The sequence below is a fragment of the Sardina pilchardus genome, chromosome 10 (genome assembly GCF_963854185.1).
Source record: "Sardina pilchardus chromosome 10, fSarPil1.1, whole genome shotgun sequence".
NCBI classification, from domain to species: Eukaryota; Metazoa; Chordata; class Actinopteri; order Clupeiformes; family Clupeidae; genus Sardina; species Sardina pilchardus.
Genome location: NC_085003.1, coordinates 29,532,006 through 29,550,272, shown reverse-complemented (window position 1 = coordinate 29,550,272; position 18,267 = coordinate 29,532,006). Strand labels below are relative to the sequence as shown.

General features: G+C 44.0%; 1 protein-coding gene across 2 annotated transcripts; it reads left to right on the top strand.

Moving 5' to 3' along the window:
- The first annotated feature begins 288 nt into the window (after window positions 1-288).
- Window positions 289-18,050, top strand: gan (gigaxonin). Of its 2 annotated transcripts, XM_062547562.1 has the most exons (11): window positions 289-893; window positions 1,294-1,408; window positions 1,994-2,344; window positions 5,822-6,042; window positions 8,291-8,412; window positions 10,171-10,283; window positions 10,915-11,064; window positions 11,471-11,607; window positions 13,527-13,661; window positions 14,038-14,147; window positions 16,127-18,050. In XM_062547562.1, exons 1-11 carry the CDS (start codon window positions 706-708, stop codon window positions 16,300-16,302), a joined length of 1,818 nt encoding a protein of 605 aa, XP_062403546.1. In that variant the 5' UTR covers window positions 289-705; the 3' UTR covers window positions 16,303-18,050. The 2 variants fall into 2 exon arrangements, with proteins under 2 accessions (XP_062403546.1, XP_062403547.1); XM_062547563.1 differs by lacking the exons at window positions 289-893; window positions 1,294-1,408 and adding an exon at window positions 1,484-1,590.
- The last annotated feature ends 217 nt before the right edge of the window (window positions 18,051-18,267 follow it).

The following is an 18,267-nucleotide window of genomic DNA, read 5'->3' as shown; positions in this document are numbered from 1 at the left end:
TCAGACGCGATTATTCCTTGATATTGTATCTGTAATTTAGTGTGTCTACGCAAAATCGCTACACCACTTGTTGTCTTGTTTCACAACTTTTAGTGTTCTCACCAAATATTCTGGTGTCTTCCAGAATATGAACCATGTAGGTAGGTAGGGCCAGACACAGACAATCTCCGTGAAAATGACGAATCTGCGAATGACAACATCTGGAGCTCAAGGTGGGCAGAGCTCTCTCAGTGACGTAAGCAACCCTCACCAGTCAACCTATGCAGACAACATGCTTTTCAGCCAAACTGGAACACGGGACGCCTCTGTCGATCCCTGTCTGGGACCATGAAATCCATTTTCAGCATACATCTGAACCAATCAGATAGCCTCATCGAACTTGTAGTGATCCGGTAGCAGTGCACGATGCGTTAGTCTGTTATTCAACACTTAATGTGGTATGTGACAAGACAACAGTTAATGTTTACTTTCTAGCTTTTTGGCAATTAGCTGTCGCTAGCTCATCATTCTAGCTCGCTCTAGCGTCCCACAGTGCCACACAAAGGTGGCATTTCAGTAGTTTGAGGCAATGGTAATATTAGCCTTTAGTGTTACCACGAGGGGACCACGTCCGTAGAACTGTTTATTCACTGTAACGTTTTAGTTAACCAGGGAACTTGTGTTGATGACAGCTATCTTAACAGTGTCCGTGAATTGAATTGCACAATGTCAAGTACTCCCGAAACAAGGCGTGTCGGTTCGGTGGTATCAGACCCACAGCATTCCCGGAAGATTCTGACGGCCCTTCGGTCCTTTCAGTTAGAGCAGTGTTTTCAAGATGCAGTTTTGGTAATCGACGACGAAGAAATTCCTGTCCAGAAAAACGTACTTGCAGCCGCCAGTCCATACATAAGGTATGTTCTAGAATGGGCGTGTGACTAATGTGAGTGAGTGGTGAGAGATTGCAGAGATTGCATTCTGTCTTATTCAGACGTGATTCAGAGAATGTACTTGGTTGTGTCTTCATCTTGCTGGCAACTGTCACATGGTTGTGAGGAGGGTGTGACCGGGCCGCTCACTTTCTCCCCTTGCTGCAGGCTGTTGCATCTGTATGCAAATTATAACCTGTGAATGCAAATTCTCACCAGTTCATACCATACAGATTTGAGTGTGATGCACACTTTACTTTTGTTTAAACACAATTTACACTAATACCCTCTGGTATGGCACTACCAGTTGAAATGTAAGAAACTTGTTCAAGTCCACTGTGACTGGTATTTCACTGGAATGCTGACTAGTTCTTTCTGTGTGTAGGACCAAGCTGAACTACAATCCACCTAAAGAAGATGGTTCGGTGTACCGGATTGAGCTTCAGGGAGTGTCTAGCCCCATCATGAAACAGATTCTGGATTACATTTTCACTGGCGAGGTGTGTGTGTGTGTGTGTGTGTGTGTGTGTGTGTGTGTGTGTGTGTGTGTGTGTGTGTGTGTGTGTGTGTGTGTGTGTGCGCGTGCGTGCGTGCGTACGTGCATGTGTGCGCGCGTGTGTGTGTCAGGGCCTGTCGAGACGTGTTACTCCTTGTTCCAGTCACTTGCAATGTTTTAAAACTAGTGAGTAAGCGTCTACTCTTATGCACACACTTAGATTTCCATTGTTGTTTTGCATTACACAAATTAAATACCACAAGGTTGTGTACAGTAATTTCCCAACTATTAGACGCGGCTTATACATTGATTTTGCAAAATTTCTTCAGCTATGGGGTTAGTACAGGGGGGCAGTTAATATGGTTTTGTTTCTTTTAACTTGCATTTAAAACACTGTCCTGCGGCTTATACACAATACGGCTTATATGCGGGAAATTACTGTAGTCAATATGATCACTACGATCTTTGCTCTAAATGGACACCTCCACTTCTGATTATGTCCTACAACTACCCCTCAGTTCACTTGCCACTTGGTGTTAAAAGTTTCTGTGCCTGTGGTCCTCTCTGTGTCCACCCGCCTCCACCACAGGTGTCTCTGAGCGAGGAGACCATCCAGGACATGGTGCAGGCGGCCGACCTGTTGCTGCTGACCGACCTGAAGGGCCTGTGCTGCCAGTTCCTGGAGAGCTGCATCGCGGCGGAGAACTGCATCGGCATCCGGCTGTTCGCGCTGCACTATTGCCTGCATCACGTTCACCACGTCGCCACCGAGCACCTGCAGACGCACTTCCGCGACGTGGCGGCCAGCGAGGAGTTCCGCGAGCTGCCCCCCGAGCGCCTGTGCGAGCTGCTGGCCATGGAGAAGCTCAACGTGGGCAACGAGAAGCACGTGCTGGAGGCTGTGGTGCGCTGGCTGAACCACGACCTGGAGGCCAGGCGGGTAAGACCACGAGCGCCAGGAGCCCGCCGACGCTGTAACCGTGCTATTACAGTCACGTTACCCTTAAAAGTGCTATGTGTAGTTTTTAAATAATTGTTTTGATGAAAAAAAAAGTCATAAACACATCTATGCTGTATGCTGCCCATATATGCACTGACTAAAAGTTAGCATTCAAATCGGATAGCACTGGGCGGGCCAGTTCTCTTGTAATACCACTTTTTACCTCTTGTGGCACTGTGCTAAATTCAATGCACTGGAAGAGTGCTGCTGGGTGCAACTGTGTTCAAGACAACAGGGATCTTACAGAGTTACATATAGCTCCTTTAATGCTTCGGCGAAAGGCCTTTGGGCCTTTATGGTGGTTGCTCCCACAGCTGTGACTTTAAAGGGACACTTCACCGATTAGCATTAAGCTTTGTATCTTTAGAAAACCAGGAAGTCCTATTCATGGATTTCATTGAAATCCGTATTTCTCCCATCTCAAGGCAAACTGAGGGAATGATGCATGACCATTCAAAAAAATTACTGGTTCTCTAAAGATACAAGATGGGGCGGCAGTGGCTCAGGAGGTAGAGGAGTCGTCCAGTAACTGGAAGGTTGCTGGTTCGAGCCCAACTCCTCCTGACCTTGTCGAAGTGTCCTTGAGCAAGACACCTAACCCCGGTGCTCCCGATGAGCAGGTTGGCGCCTTGCATGGCAGCCTCCGCCATCGGTGTGTGAATGGGTGAATGTGAGGCATGATATGTAAAGCGCTTTGGGTGCTTGCAGAAGCCGATAAAAGCGCTATATAAATGCAGTCCATTACCATTACCATTACAAAGCTTAATGCTAATCGGTGAAGTGTCCCTTTAATCTTCGCTGTAATAACAATATACTTCAGTGAAGGGTCTTGTAGTTACCAAGTTGTTACCCTCAATGCCAACATACTAAGCTGAAAGGGTTAATCTAGATGTCTAGATGTAGTTACTGGACGACTCCTCTACCTCCTGAGCCACTGTATCTTTAGAGAACCAGTAATTTTTTTGAATGGTCATGCATCATTCCCTCAGTTTGCCTTGAGATGGGAGAAATACGGATTTCAATGAAATCCATGAATAGGACTTCCTGGTTTTCTAAAGATACAAAGCTTAATGCTAATCGGTGAAGTGTCCCTTTAAAGTCACAGCTGTGGGAGCTATGTATTCCTTATCATTGTATCTCCAAGTGACGAGATGCCTTGATGAAAGTGCTTTGGACCTGTGCCACTGACCCAGTGCTGGGTCAGTAATCTTCCATAAAAAGAAGACTGAGCTTTTGGTAATTACCACAGTCTTACTCAGACGTGGTCACTGTTTGCCCATTATTGCATCTTAGTGTATAAGTTATAACCTTGTCATCAGACATGCATTGTAACCATTTTCCCCATATACAGTATGCTTAGCTGGCGCTTATCAGCAGAGTCTGAACAAGTTGAGAATAGCACACAGATAATAATGGGCTTTATATGGAGGCCGGGATATGCTATTCCCTCTGAGGGCCCTTAGAGCATGTCCTTTGATGTGGCATATGCCTAAATTACAGCGGCTTATCTCTAGAGTGCACCAAAATACAAAATATCAAAAAGCTGGATGCTCAGCTTGTGGTTGAATTCCGCACGTATTGTGTTGTAGGAGATGTACTGTATACAGTGTCTGTGGTTTCTCTGCTTTTGTAGGTGAAGGTGAAGGCGGTGGTTTAGTTGCTCTGTGTGTAGATGTTGCCTACAGTGTGTACTGTAAACTTCAGGGTTAGCGGTGCGGTAAACCTGACTTTTGAGCCTGACTGTGTGAAAATTGGCGTGATGGTGCTTTAAATGCCGAGACAGTGGGGATGAGCCCTGCCTAGGGCAAAAGCTGACATTCACACACAGAGTCAGACGCACACACAGTAAAGCTGTTTTTCACACACACACACACACACACACACACACACACACACGCACACACGCACACACGCACACACGCACACACACACACACCTGAGGCAGCATGGCAATCCCCCACTCCTCAGGTATTTCACTGCATAAGCTGTACACCTGTGACTGGTGGGGTTACCATAGTTTGCAATGGGAAAGCACCCTCCCACCCTTCTCTTTCATCTGACGTTAAATTAGCCTGTCTTCAATTAAGACCAGCCTCACCAGTCAAACAGGTGGCTTCATGATGGACACTTACACCTCAAGCTGAATTCAAGCATCTTAGCTTTTAGTCCCCCTAATGGACCAGTGGTTTATAGTGCAAAAGCTGTTGGTTTAGCTTCTGACCTCGCAATCACTCTCCGGTTACATCACAATGGTGGGCGTGCCCCTGAAGGCTCCTTCTTGTGCACTACAAACCCGCCGTTTTCCTGCAGCCCCACCTACACCACTAAGTCTCTAGATAGGCCAGTGTGCACAATCATATGTTAAGTGATAGTTCTAGGATGTGATATGATACAATACAATACTACTTTTATTCTATTTTTTAAAAGATAATTTTTTGGGGCTTTATTTGCCTTTAATTGGACAGGACAGTAGAGAGAATGACAGGAAGCGAGTGGGAGAGAGAGCTGGGGTGAGATCCGGAAAGGACCACGGGGCGGGAATCGAACCCGGGTGGCCGGCGTGCGGTGCAGGTGCCCCAGCCAGCCGCACCACGGCTGGGGCCTACAATACTACTTTTATTGTCAGTTTACATTGAAATGTGTTATGCATCTCTGGGCAGCCAGTTCAAGGAAAACATACATATAACCGAACATTTTTTTTTTTTTTCTCATTAAATTTTGTATTGCCAAAAATATCATCAATAACATGAAATAACATGTTACATATAAGCACACACAAACAATTTTACTTACTGAAACCCCTGCCCTCCCCACCCACCACACCCCCCTCCCCATACCCCCCACCCCCCACCACCACTCTCCTCCCACACCTCCCAACATAGTACAAAGACATTCACAGACAGGTTATGGTGACAGCAGATCTTTCAGCTTGTATATCAAGTTCTCCCTCATATAACCGAACATGAATATAACATGAAGATACACCTATAAAACATGACATACAATGTGCTCTCCTGATTGGCTGAGTTATGGCATGAATTTGAAGCTAAACTGATGGCTGACAGTATAAAGCTGGTCTTGTTTGTTTTGAAGTATGTTAATGTGAACGTTTCTGTGAGGGTCATTGAAAGTTGTGGAAACGTTACAAAGATGTTCACATGTGAAGCTTTTCTTGCCTAGTCAAGTCAAGAAGACGAGCAGGACAGGTCTTCAAGGATGTCAGTGAAACATGAGAACAACACATGTGAATTGGAACTGAACCCCAAGGGAATTTAAAGATCTTAATCCTAACGACAATTGCCAGTCAAGCATTCTTTACCCCTGTCCCCGATAGTCTCTCTGTCTGTCTGTCTATCTCACATAGGGACAACAGTCTTCACCCCCCCCTTCACACCACCACCCCCTTCTTTCTTGCAGGTCCACATGAAGGAAGTGATGTCGTCAGTGTGGGTGCAGGGGCTGGATACTGGGTACCTACGGGATCAGATGATGGCCGACCCCCTGATGAGGGAGGTGATCGGGGAGTGCTGCAGCGATGCACTGGCAGGGAACAGCCAGCAGGGGGAAGCCATGCTCGCCGCTTTCAAACCGCGAGGCTACTCTGAGTGCATAGTTACTGTAGGAGGAGAGGACAGGAGGTGAGTACACACACACACACACACACACACACACACACACAGACACACACCCATTTGTGCATCGTTGTATTTCACTAATTGAACATTCACATTCTCTCTCTCTCGGTTTGTCTCACTCACACACAAATAGGCATCCACATACAGCTGAATGTCTTCTGTATATTCTGCTGCTCTCTTTTACTCATAACCACACATGCACTCACAGTCTCACATACATACAGACACACACACACACACACACACACACACACACACACACACACACACACACACACACACACACACACACACACACACACACACACAAACAAAGAAGTTTTGGAGTGAAATCTATTGTCAGAAGTTTGGCTTGGGTCATTTATCAAGTCACATAAAGGCCTCATTGTGTCACGATTGTTATGTTACTGAATTACAAACAGTAAGTCACACCATGACATTCGCAGTCACATGCTCTGGCTTCCCACAAAAGGAATATTTCCAGAGAGTCTGCAACCCAAACTAAAACTGAAGCCTGCTCTATCTTGCTGTACTACTTCTTCTTTCTGACAATGGCACGACTAAAGGTGCAGTCTTTCGTCGTACGGGCACGCGATTTCAGGCCCATAACATTTTTTGTCACATGCAGCAATCATCTCCTCACGACCGCTTGTTGCCCATTTCGTCAGTGCAAATTGTGAAAAAGTGGAGTTTCTGTAGAAATATTGAAGGGGGTGAGCTACCCCTCTGGTGTGTTTCGTTTGGTCCTAGGTTAAAATATAATTTACGTTGTTTTGGATACAGTAATTTCCCGTGTATTAGCCGCATTGTGTATAAGCTGCAGGACACTGTTTTATGCCAGTTAAAAGAAACAAAACCATTTTAATACCATATTAACTGCCCCCGTGTATTAACCCTCATAGCTGAAGAAATTTGGCAAAATCCATGTATAAGCCGCGACTAATAGTTGGGAAATTACGGTAAGGGTGTCTGCTAGTAAATTTAGATATAAACATAAACCTAAACAAATGCGACTTCCTGTGTAATCGCTGAGTGCACCTTTAAAGCAGCGATGTATAAAATACAGTATTATAATTAAGCAATAAGCCGCGAGGCCGAGTGTCGTTTGCACTGATTTTAGAACAGCCAAGAGGCACGACGCGCAAGCTCTCTTGGCATTTTTTTTCCCGGAGCAACCAATACTGCAGACAAAACAAAACATAGTATATTTAACTATACACCACGGGTTGCTACTAAGACTGGGTTTACTGTTTCAGCTCTTGTTTATATAGTTGTATATCACACAACTGGAAAAAGATCTCAATAAGGTCAACAAATCCTCTGATAAGCCTGTCAAGTGCACAGAAGATGCAAGTAAAGTAAACTGTGCAACGCATTGTGCAACAGTGCAACAGTTACACAACTATAGAGCTGCTTCTATGATGAGCTTGCTCCCTCCACCCAGAGGATATGATGTTGTACAGTGATGAACGTGCATCCCTGTGTGTGCTAAGTACCCCACCCTCGACGGGACTGGGATAAGAGCAAACTGTAACAGCCCTGATAAATTTGAAAAAAAAAGAGGAAAGGCCTTTGGTCCAGTGTGCGGTTGATGCAGTAATGCTGTCCTCAGTGACCAGATCTCCTCAAGGTCAAGGTCAAGGTCTCTTCAGTAGCTGTGAACTCAGTGTGCCAATGATTCAAAATGGCGTTATGCCTCGATGGCATTAGGATTTGTGCCATGGTTGCCAGGTAATACAACAGTAATTTTGCCTTGAGCAAAGAGATAACTTTTTACCGAGGGTAATGCAGTGAGGTCTGGGAGAACGCAGAGAACATTATGTTTTGGAAAAAGGGGAGATGATCAAAAGGACAAAGGAAGGGAGAAGTGAGAGGAAGTATGCATGTACAAGCATTATTGTGTATGCTTGGCTGTACTGTATGTGCTCATGTAATTTGTTATAGTTGAATAAATACTGTATCTATGTGCATTTGTGCATATAGCCTACACATACAGTAAGCTTGTTTTTTTGCACGTGTTTGTGTGAGAGAGAGAATGTGTTCATAAGGTGTGTTTGGTTTTCCTCTTATGCAATAGAGTTCATTATGGCCATGCTGCAGTGTGTGTGTGTGTGTGTACTTATGTACGTATGTGTAAGTGCGTATGTGTGTGCGTGCTCTCATGCCTGTGTGTGTGTGAACTGAACATGTGTGAGTCACTGCTGTGGGACCGGCGCTGCTGTAACTGCTGCTTCCTATTTCCTGTTTACAGCACACGGAAGCCTCTGCCAGTGGTGCGCGGCATGTGCCCCCTGTACGACCCCAACCGGCAGGTGTGGATCGACCTGGAGCCCATGAGTGTGGGCCGCGTTGGGCACGGGGTAGTCGCAGCAGGTCAGTGACTGGCAGTGAGTGACCGTGACGTATACGCGACACTCAAGAAAAACAAATTATTGTGTTAGTCCGACAAAAAAACTAAACTTTTTAAAATGCATGTAAACATGTTTTTTCGGACTGAGATTGAAAAAAAATAAAGTTCTTTCAGCCGGACTAACACACCCAGTTAATGCGATAGAAGCTCGCCTAACTCCTGCATGTATACACTCGACTCGTTCTGACTCAAATCATGCTATGTGACTGTATTGATGTCCATTTATGTTCAACCTAAAGCTTGATTTATGGCCCCTTTCATACGAAAATGGATACACCCATCCTTTGATGCATTTTGTCCATATCTGTAACCTTGAAGTGAATGATGTCTCGGTCTGTATGCGTGTCCATTTTCTAGCATCCTAACAAATGCCAATGAATATCATCAAACTCCAACATCCTGTAGCCAGTGGGAGTTGTTGATTGTAGTCTTCAACCAATGGCATTTCAGTATAAAAACTACTAAGCCAGCATCGTAAAAGGCTTGTATAAACTTTTGTTGTTTACATTTTTTGCTGGGTTTACGTGTCCTTCATGTCAACATTTGGCATCAGAATAAGATGACACAGAACGAGTTAACTATAAAAACAGCGCTAAGTATTTACCTATAATAAGTATTTCATTTTTTTGTACAAACTCTTTAAAAAGTTACTGCAGTGTAAATTATATTTATTACTCCTCTCATTATCCTAGACTCATGACAGACACCATATGAGTGTAGAGAAGGTAGGCGTTTGTTTGGTTAGTGTGAAAGGATCTTTAATCAGTCTCCCACAAGGCTCTGAGTTACAGCTTAAGTGTCTGGTTTGAAAAGGCATTTCCTCCGTACCTAAAGTGCCTGTTAATCTCAGGGGAGTCACCCTCAAGCCATTACTTAACTCTCTGGGCCCATTTCCTGTACTTGGATTAAGACTAGTTGAACCGAAATTGATATGTCTACTGAAAAAGAGATTTTAATCCAGGACTGGGCTCAATCCATGTTAGGGAACCCAGCTGTTTCTTTGCATCTCTGGGAGATCATTTGAGACAGTTCACGTCTGAAGACCGCTTGGGGAACCTGGCATGGCCTATGGCCACAGGCTGTTCTAGTGCCTTCCCTCGACGTGACAAGAACACCACTTCATCATTCACAAACTTCAAATCAAGTTTTGAGCTGTGACCACATGAGTCACATGGATCTGTTTAGTCATTTCAATCTCATTTGGCTATCAGTCCAACTGTCTGTAGATGTTGTTGTTGTTGATGTTGATCAGTTTATGTCTGCTCTAGAATACTGGCATTAACCAGTTTCATGCAAATAATCCTAAAAACTTTCATGTCAGACATCAGAACTCCACATCCTGAAAATCTAGCAACAAAGAAAGATGACGACTCAAAAAAAGCATCAGTTGTATATGTATGTGTCCAACAACAGCAAAAAAAGTTGAAGCGTTGTCTTGTTTTAAATAGTCTCATAAGTTTGAGAAATTATTTATACTCTTAAAGGTGTGACGGAGCAGAGGTATCACTACCAACTGACAGTTGGTCGACCAGGGGTTGATTCCTGCCTTTACAAGTCTGTTTCGCTTTGGATCAAAGTGGCTGCTATATGTCAGTCAACTTTAGCTTTAACTTTTTACACACATCTATCCAACATGTATCAGTCACCAAGCCTGTGTCTGGTGTTTTCAGAAGTATAACTCTCTTTCCTGTGGTGTGTTTGTGTGTGTATGTGTGTATCAGAGGGCTACCTGTTTGCAGTGGGTGGGATGGATGATGCCAAAACCGTGCTGAGCAGTGGGGAGAAATACGACCCGGAACTCAACTCTTGGAGTCCCATACCCCCTATGAAACAGGTAATGTCATGGGAAACAACATACACCATATGGATATACCCCATACCAAACAACAACCCCCCTACAAAGCAGGTGACAACATGCCCTATATATAACAGTTAACAGTTTACCCCCTATGATACAGCTGACAACATACCCCAAATCACACTATGGTATAGATGCACTGATGTGGTATGGATGCTGTGAGGTTGACTTGGTACACTGTCTTCTGGTGCTTTTTTGTATGATGGTCAAGTTTTGCATGTATTATAGTTGCCCACTAGGGGGAGTACGTCCAGCACGTTATAAAATCTCCCACAACATGGCTGCCATCTGTAGATGACATTATGTAGATGGCCTTACCTTCTAATAACTACAGTTAAGACATACTGTATATATGTATAATATTATATGTATGATTAGTATTGATTTTGTATAAGTACATTTTACCTTTTGTTTTATTGAAAAGATGATGGTACGATGTAAATTCAATATATTTTTCTATTAAATGTAAGATGTGAAACTGTGGCCACATTTTCCACCAGGTGTCAGTAATGTGCTGATGTAAAATGTAAAATCAGTGTGTGCGTGTGTGCGTGTGTGCGTGTGTGCGTGTGTGCGTGTGTGCGTGTGTGTGTGTGTGTCTCCGTAGGCTCGTCAGCACTTTGGCATAGTTGAACTGGATGGGTTGGTGTATGTGCTTGGGGGGGAGAGTGAGGATTGTGAGCTGCTCACTGTTGAGGTGTATGATCCTCACTTTAACACCTGGACTGCACTTCCTGATATGACCATGGTTCGAAAGGTGTGTCTCTCTCTCTCTCTCTCACTTCGTTATCTCTCTTCATCTCTTTACACAAACACACACACACACACACACACACACACACACACACACACACCAACACAGACAAGGACACAAGGCATACTTGCATACGTACACATGCAAACACGCACACACAGGCACATGCATAGACACACACACACACATGCACACACACACACACAATCAGCAGAACTGGCTACACCAGACACACACACACAACCACATGTAAGCACTCACGTTTACACACACACACACACACACACACAGATGCACACACACACTATACACACACTATACACACACTGTATACGTGCCGTCAGGTGTATGACTCACACTCTCCTGGTGTTGTGTTGTGTGTTCTGATGTGCTGATCTGTTGTGTTTAGATTGGCTGCTACGCCACCATGAGGAAGAAGATCTACGCCATGGGCGGAGGCTCGTACGGCAAGCTGTACGACTCGGTGGAGTGTTACGACCCTAAAATGCAGCAGTGGACTGCCCTCTGCCCCCTCAAAGAGAGAAGGTACACGCCACAATGTCTAGAGACGGGGGTGGTCAGACAGGAGGAAGCGCTTTGCGCGTTGCATATGTGTCCAGACAGAGCACCTTGCATCTTGTGCGCCTTCTGCGCTTTGTGCGTCTTCGCATTTTTCAAAAAAGGTTTGATCCAAAGCAAAAAAAGTGCCCAGTGTCATTCGCGTTTTTTATGAAAACATAGTGCACCTCTATGCAGCGCGTCCTGTCAGATCGCCCGCTAAGGCGGTATTACCCAAACTGTGTCCATGAGGGCTATGAGGGCTGCGTTGGGGGAAAAAATCACGTCAAAAGAAAATGTAAATTGTCCTTGATGATAACAGTTTGCATTTAATAACGTTACCTTCTAAATCCACCTGACCATTAAATCTGTATACAGTTTTGCATGTTTGCTCCTGTAGATATGATGTTATCCTCACATGCAAGCCTATCATGCCTCAAACAGGGTCACACAACAATATGGCAGCATTGAGAAGTAGCAAAAGATTGTCTGCTAATAACTGCCATTCTTTGTGTACCAGAATAGCGTAGAAAGGTATTCACTTTGAAAGGAAGGATTGACCATGAACCTTTTGTCGTGCTGAATAGAAAACATGAGAGAATTAAAGCAGTGAGCAGTAGGCTCAGTCAGTACTAATGTTCACGCAAAGCTCGCCAATATTAACGTTATGTGTCAAAACACCAGCGTTTGGGGTTTTTTTGCGTCGGCGTGAGGGGTGGGGTTGGGCAACGAACAGCAATAAACCTGTTATGTCGCAGTTTTTTGTCTTATTATGATTAATGTCATGGTGGTGTGCTGTAAGATTTCCTCATAGTAAACGGAGTGTCACGAGAGAAGAACAAGTTTGGGAAATACTGGCTGTATGGTCAAGGGACAGTATGCCATACAAGGTTACCAAGGTTACCAAACCTTGGTAAATTGGTAGTGGACTTACAGTGGCAGTCGAACAGCGCGTGAATGAAATCCAGTGTCTCTCGACTTTCAACATGTCTGTACGTCACGACTAAACTTTGTGACCTTTATTCATGGGATATGGTTTAAATTTCTCTTGACTCAATCTATGACAACACAGAATCATATAGCCTGAGGGGAAGTGTTTCTCATAGTATACTGGAGTAAACTATTCTGTCTGGCTTTCGCAATCAATGAATCAGCACTTTACGAAATGGGCTATTTATGAGAAATAGAGCTATTCAGAGAATTGCTGTCCGCATGGGATGTTGGTAATGATGGGATTGCCATGTATACGTGATATGCGTATGGCGAAAAAAGTCCTTGTTTCAACACGCCTTCCCCATTGGCAGATGTGTAAAGTGGAAACAAAGGAAGTGGTGTTGTTTTGAGCGGTTCTCTGTGACGCTCGTCTCCGAGGAGGGAGCTGTGTTCCGCCGAGATATGACAAAACTTTCCAGAAATTTCCAGCTAGTTCATCCAGTCAGTCTACCGTCACCCAGTGTGTAACACTTATGCCCTATGCCCAAAGCTATGCTCTTCTGTGAGCGGAAACTAACTCCATGGGAATTGGAGAGACATTTTTAGATGTTGTTTGTAACCAAACATTTTAGACCCTTCAGGCACAAGGCAGGAGAGAAGCTGTTCAGGTTATCATGGAGGACTTTTATAGACTTTTAAGGATGAATTAAGAACCAGAGGAGTTAATGGAAGTTTTTAATGTTTTTGAGGTGTCCTTTTGTACAGAACAACATTGCATGGGAGCCACCAGAACCCTTATTTACACTGCAGTCTTTGTTTGTTTTGAAAATGGTGCCATTTTTAATCATCCATGTTGTCAGAATTCAGTGTTTGAGATAATAAGACGAACTACAGCTTCTGTGTATTTATTATTAATTATATTGCGCGTGTGTGTGTGTGTGTCTGTGTGTGTGCACGTGCACGTGTATTCTCAGGTTTGGCTCCGTGGCCTGTGGTGTGGGACAGGAGCTGTATGTCTTTGGTGGCGTGAGGAGTCGTGACACAGATAACCCAGAGTCCAGCCAGATGACCACCTGCAAATCTGAGTTCTACCACGACGAGCTGCAAAGGTGGCCACAATCACAAGTTCCTTCAAGTGTTTATGGCAAAAGTCTAAATAAGTCTTAAGTCTAAATATGGTAAGACCCACAATGTTGATGTCATCTACCTTAAGTAGTTGATCATCTGCTACCATGCTGGATGCCGTCTAGGAAACCAGTTTGTTGACCACAAATAGCTGTGGTTGAAACAGGGATCTTCGATCCTAATTCTGTTTCTTTGTATACAACATACCACAAAAGGAAGTGTTTGAAATTCCAACCATATTTTTTTTGTTTTTCATCAATTCATTTTAGAAAATAAGAAATTAGAAACCGCAGTATCAGTAAACACCCAGCCTTCACCAATTCCCCTTTCTCATCTATGTCTCTGCCCCTTGCTTCATAGGTGGATGCTTCTGGATGACCAGAGCCTCTGTGCCCAGACCAGTTCGTCCTTCGTGTACGGAGCCGTTCCTATAGGGGCCAGCATCTACGTGGTGGGAGACCTGGACACCGGTAAGTTAAACAGGGCTGAGATTTGGATGTTGTCTGCACAGCAATGGAGTGGTTTTTGAAAGAGCTTTTTTTTTTCCCTTTGCATTTTAAAGCTGACTTGCATCCACACGCATTTCTTGCATAACCTTCTCCCATCTTGGAGAGTAGTTGCAACACAACAAACGCAAGTGAGTTGTAGTTCGCCAAGACCAGGCAACGTCATCCCACCCACCTCTGAGCACCGTGTAGAGGCCGAGGGACACATTTTTCGTCAGTGGGATTTTTTTACCCCCCCCCCCCCCCACTTACTTCAATTATTTCATTTAAATAAACCTGAGCAGTATCTTTTGTTGATCTTTATTGCCTCTCCCTTTTGCCATTCCGAGTACAGAGAGCAAAGATCTCCTATGCTACCAACGTGGCATTTTTTTATGTTTATGACGTAGATTAGAGGACCTCTATGGACGAAGTAGGATTTAGAATCTCTTTACATCAAACAAACCCATTAAAGGCATACGCTACTGATGTCTCCAATAAATAATGTCCTCCTGATAACCATGATGTGTCTGACAATCAAAAATAGATTTTCTATTTATTGCCACTGAGGATGTGGTGCAGGCTTTGGAGGGCAGCGTGCAGACCGACCGAAGCTTCATAGAGAATGAAATGTGTCCAGTGTTTTCATAAAGACCCATTTTCGCCCTGTCTTCACAGCTTAAAGGGTTCCATTTTCCACTTTCGAATATGTTTTTATAAGTATACTTGTGTTCAGGTCCTGGTAAAGTTGACAGACTGCAACTGTGAAACCTCACGGTTTCCACCGTTGTCATGTGGAACGCCCCAGAGCCTCAACTATGCGCAGTGATAAAGCGGATATAATAGCCGTACGAACTGAGCCTCCTTCCATTCTCTGCGTTCCTTTATCTGTTCATGCTAAGCTTACCAATGTGGAAGAATCGGATCAACGTATGAAACAAACGTATCTATCTCTGTCTTAAAACGTAGCATAAACTGGGGGGGTTCCTTATAGAACATAATCCAACGTTTTTAGCCTCACACCTGTATGTGATGTACCTACCTCTACAACCCCCTTAAAAATATGGGGTATTTTGATGCATGTTTTTTTTTAATACATTATTTAATCAACAACACTGCACATGTCTGTAGATCCCTGTGTGAGTGTCAATGTGACAGCACTGACTGTTTACGTCATGTATGTATTTAATGTCATTACTGTAAGACCTCTCGAGAGCAAGAGGCCTTATTAGCAAGGAAAATTAAATTACACAACACAACTCTTTATTTAACTATTGTTTCCTGTAACAACAAAAAAAAACATGAATTCTCATGCTAGATATATGTAGATGACCAAACAATGACCAAAAGGGAACCATGCCTGGTAGTTATTAAATGAGGTTTTAAAAAAAAAAAAAAACGGAAAAAAAAACAGAGGAATGTTGTGAAATACCCAGTGCCCAAACCAAACACAGGCTTGTCCCAGAGGATCCACCATACTGTTTAGTAGTTGCAGCACAACAGACACGAGTGAGTCGTGAATCGCCATGCCCATCCAACGTCATCCCACCCCTTGGAGCAGCGTTTGGAGGGACACATTTTTCGTCAGGGGATTTTTTGACTCCCCCACTTACTTAAAATATCCCTGGGTTTTGCGTAGCTTAATTTTATCTCTCGCTCTTGACATTTGCCCGCCGAAAATATTCCATGTTTGTTTAGTTCAACGCTGGTCTGCTCTGCTCTGCTTACAGTGTGTTGGAGATGACGAGAGCGGGCGCTAAATGTCACTCAATCTCTCCTGTGCCATAAATATACATTGTGAACAAGTTGAGCAGGCCTAATGGAAACTCTCTGTCTGCCTCTCTCTCTCTCTCTCTCTCTCTCTCTCTCTCTCTCTCTCTCTCTCTCTCTCTCTCTCTCTCTCTCTCTCTCTCTCTCTCTCTCTCTCTCTCTGTGTATCTGTGTGTGTGTATGTTGTGTCGCAGGGACTGCGTATGACTACGTGCGGGAGTTTCGCCGCAGCACGGGCACTTGGCATCGCACCAAGGGGATGGTGACCTCTGACCTCTGCAAGACGGGTTGTGCCTCGCTCCGTTTCGCCAACTGCAAGCTGTTCCGCCTGCAGCTCAAGCAGGGCCTGTTCCGGATCCGCGTTCCCTAACAAGCAGTTTGCCATAGGAAAGGTGGCGCACCACCACCACCACCATCAATTACTCACTCACCCCCACCACCATCACCCACTCTGTATACAACATCAGTCGGAAATGACGCAAGTGTAGTGTGCCGTTGCATTGGAAACTGGGGGCAATTTTGAGATAGGGATTTGGGAATGTGATTGGGAGTGGGAACGTAAGTTCACTTATGACCAGGGGGAGACCTAAAATGTTTATGAGTAGTGTTGCAATGCTGGGTCGTTGGGAGCTTGCTAATCGGCGGGTTGGTAATAGTTTTACTTGGCATGGAATCTGAATATCTTCCACGTCGACTTTTAGTCCACTAGGGTTTGGGTATTTGCATTGAAAAAAAGAAATGGCTTGTTACGTAACCACAGCAAAACAAGGGTTGGGCTTCTCTGCTATATTCATGGTACCCCATGGTTCATTGTGGGTTACGGGTGCAATTATCAGTGACTTGTGCATGCTGACTTCTGCCAAGGCTGGAGAAAGGCTGGGGAAGAACAGATCATTTCAGGAAGAGACGACAAAAGTATGCCACTCATTCAAAATGAAAGTAATTTAGATCAAATGTGGCTCAAGCCAAGACAGCGATGTCTTTATTTTTAAAAAAGGGGAAATGTATGGGGATGGGATCATTTGAAACCAGCAATGATCACTTTTTTGTTTCCAAAAAAGCAGTTGTAGTTGCACATTGCATTATGTAGAACAGTAGATGCCAAACTAGACTTTAAATTCTGAATGTACATGTGTGCATATGCAACACATGGTTATTCATAACTTGCCTTGAAAAGGGACAGATTTTCCTTGTACTTGATACATATGGTATGTAATTTATGTAGTATGGAAATATGTTAACAGAACATGCAATGGTACATATTGCACTGTGAAGGCACTGTGTCTTAATATTTTGGGGGCTGTTTACGTTGTTTCCAAGTGTGCTGCACACAACAAGTCGGAAATAGATGCAGTTACCAGTCTCGATCTTAACCCTCTGGAAGTATTTTGTGGGTGACCCTTGAACTGGCTTTCCAGTCAGTGTGGACGGGTTTGGCATCTGTTGACCCCATTTGTTCTATGCGAGTTTCAGCTGCTGCTGTCTATTCTAATTGAAGACACACACACACACACACTCACTCACGCAGACACATGAACACACATGGCTGCAAAGGATTGTGTGCTCACATATATACACACACACTCACACACGCACGCTCAGATATACACATTCACCAGACAGTGGAGATGGAACCTACCCAAAATAAGTGCATTTATATGACGTACTGACAAATTCCTTACTTGATTAAGACTCTGAATAACTCACTAACCTGACAGAATACCGTAAGCAATGTGACACACTTGGAACACATTATTAATAATCCGGGGAGCACTGACAAAGCTGATGTGATGTCTGTTTTAGCAAGTTTTACCTCAGATAGCCACACTTGTGCTCAACTCCACTGCTCAATCGACCCACCCGCCAGAGGCATTTTTTTTTTGCACATCCACAAGGACCGTCAACAATCATGTCTTGTTTTGGCGCCAGGTTTACTGTAAACATGAGGAGGGCGGTGAGCGGGACAGTGGGACTGTGGTGTTCACTAAATATTGAAATGGGGTGTGACCATCAGAAGAAGAAAAAAAAAGTCAAACACTCCGCAAAGCACCTTTTGATACTGTGGCTCATGTATATCTCCCAGGCTTATTTGTCACCCATGTGGAATAAAAAATAAGGTGGGAGTTTAAAAAGTATAATAAAAAAAAATAATTAAAAAAGCTTTGAATGTCCTTTTGTCCATGTTCTGGGAGACTGAAATTGAATCAAGGCAATGATGGAGGTTTTTGGTTGTCTGTATGAAGAAGATGAAATATCTGTTTTCTTGTTCTTCAGGGTCTTTCTCCCTGTTCTGGTAGTGACGATTTTTTTTCACACTCTGCAGTGAGTTTTTTGA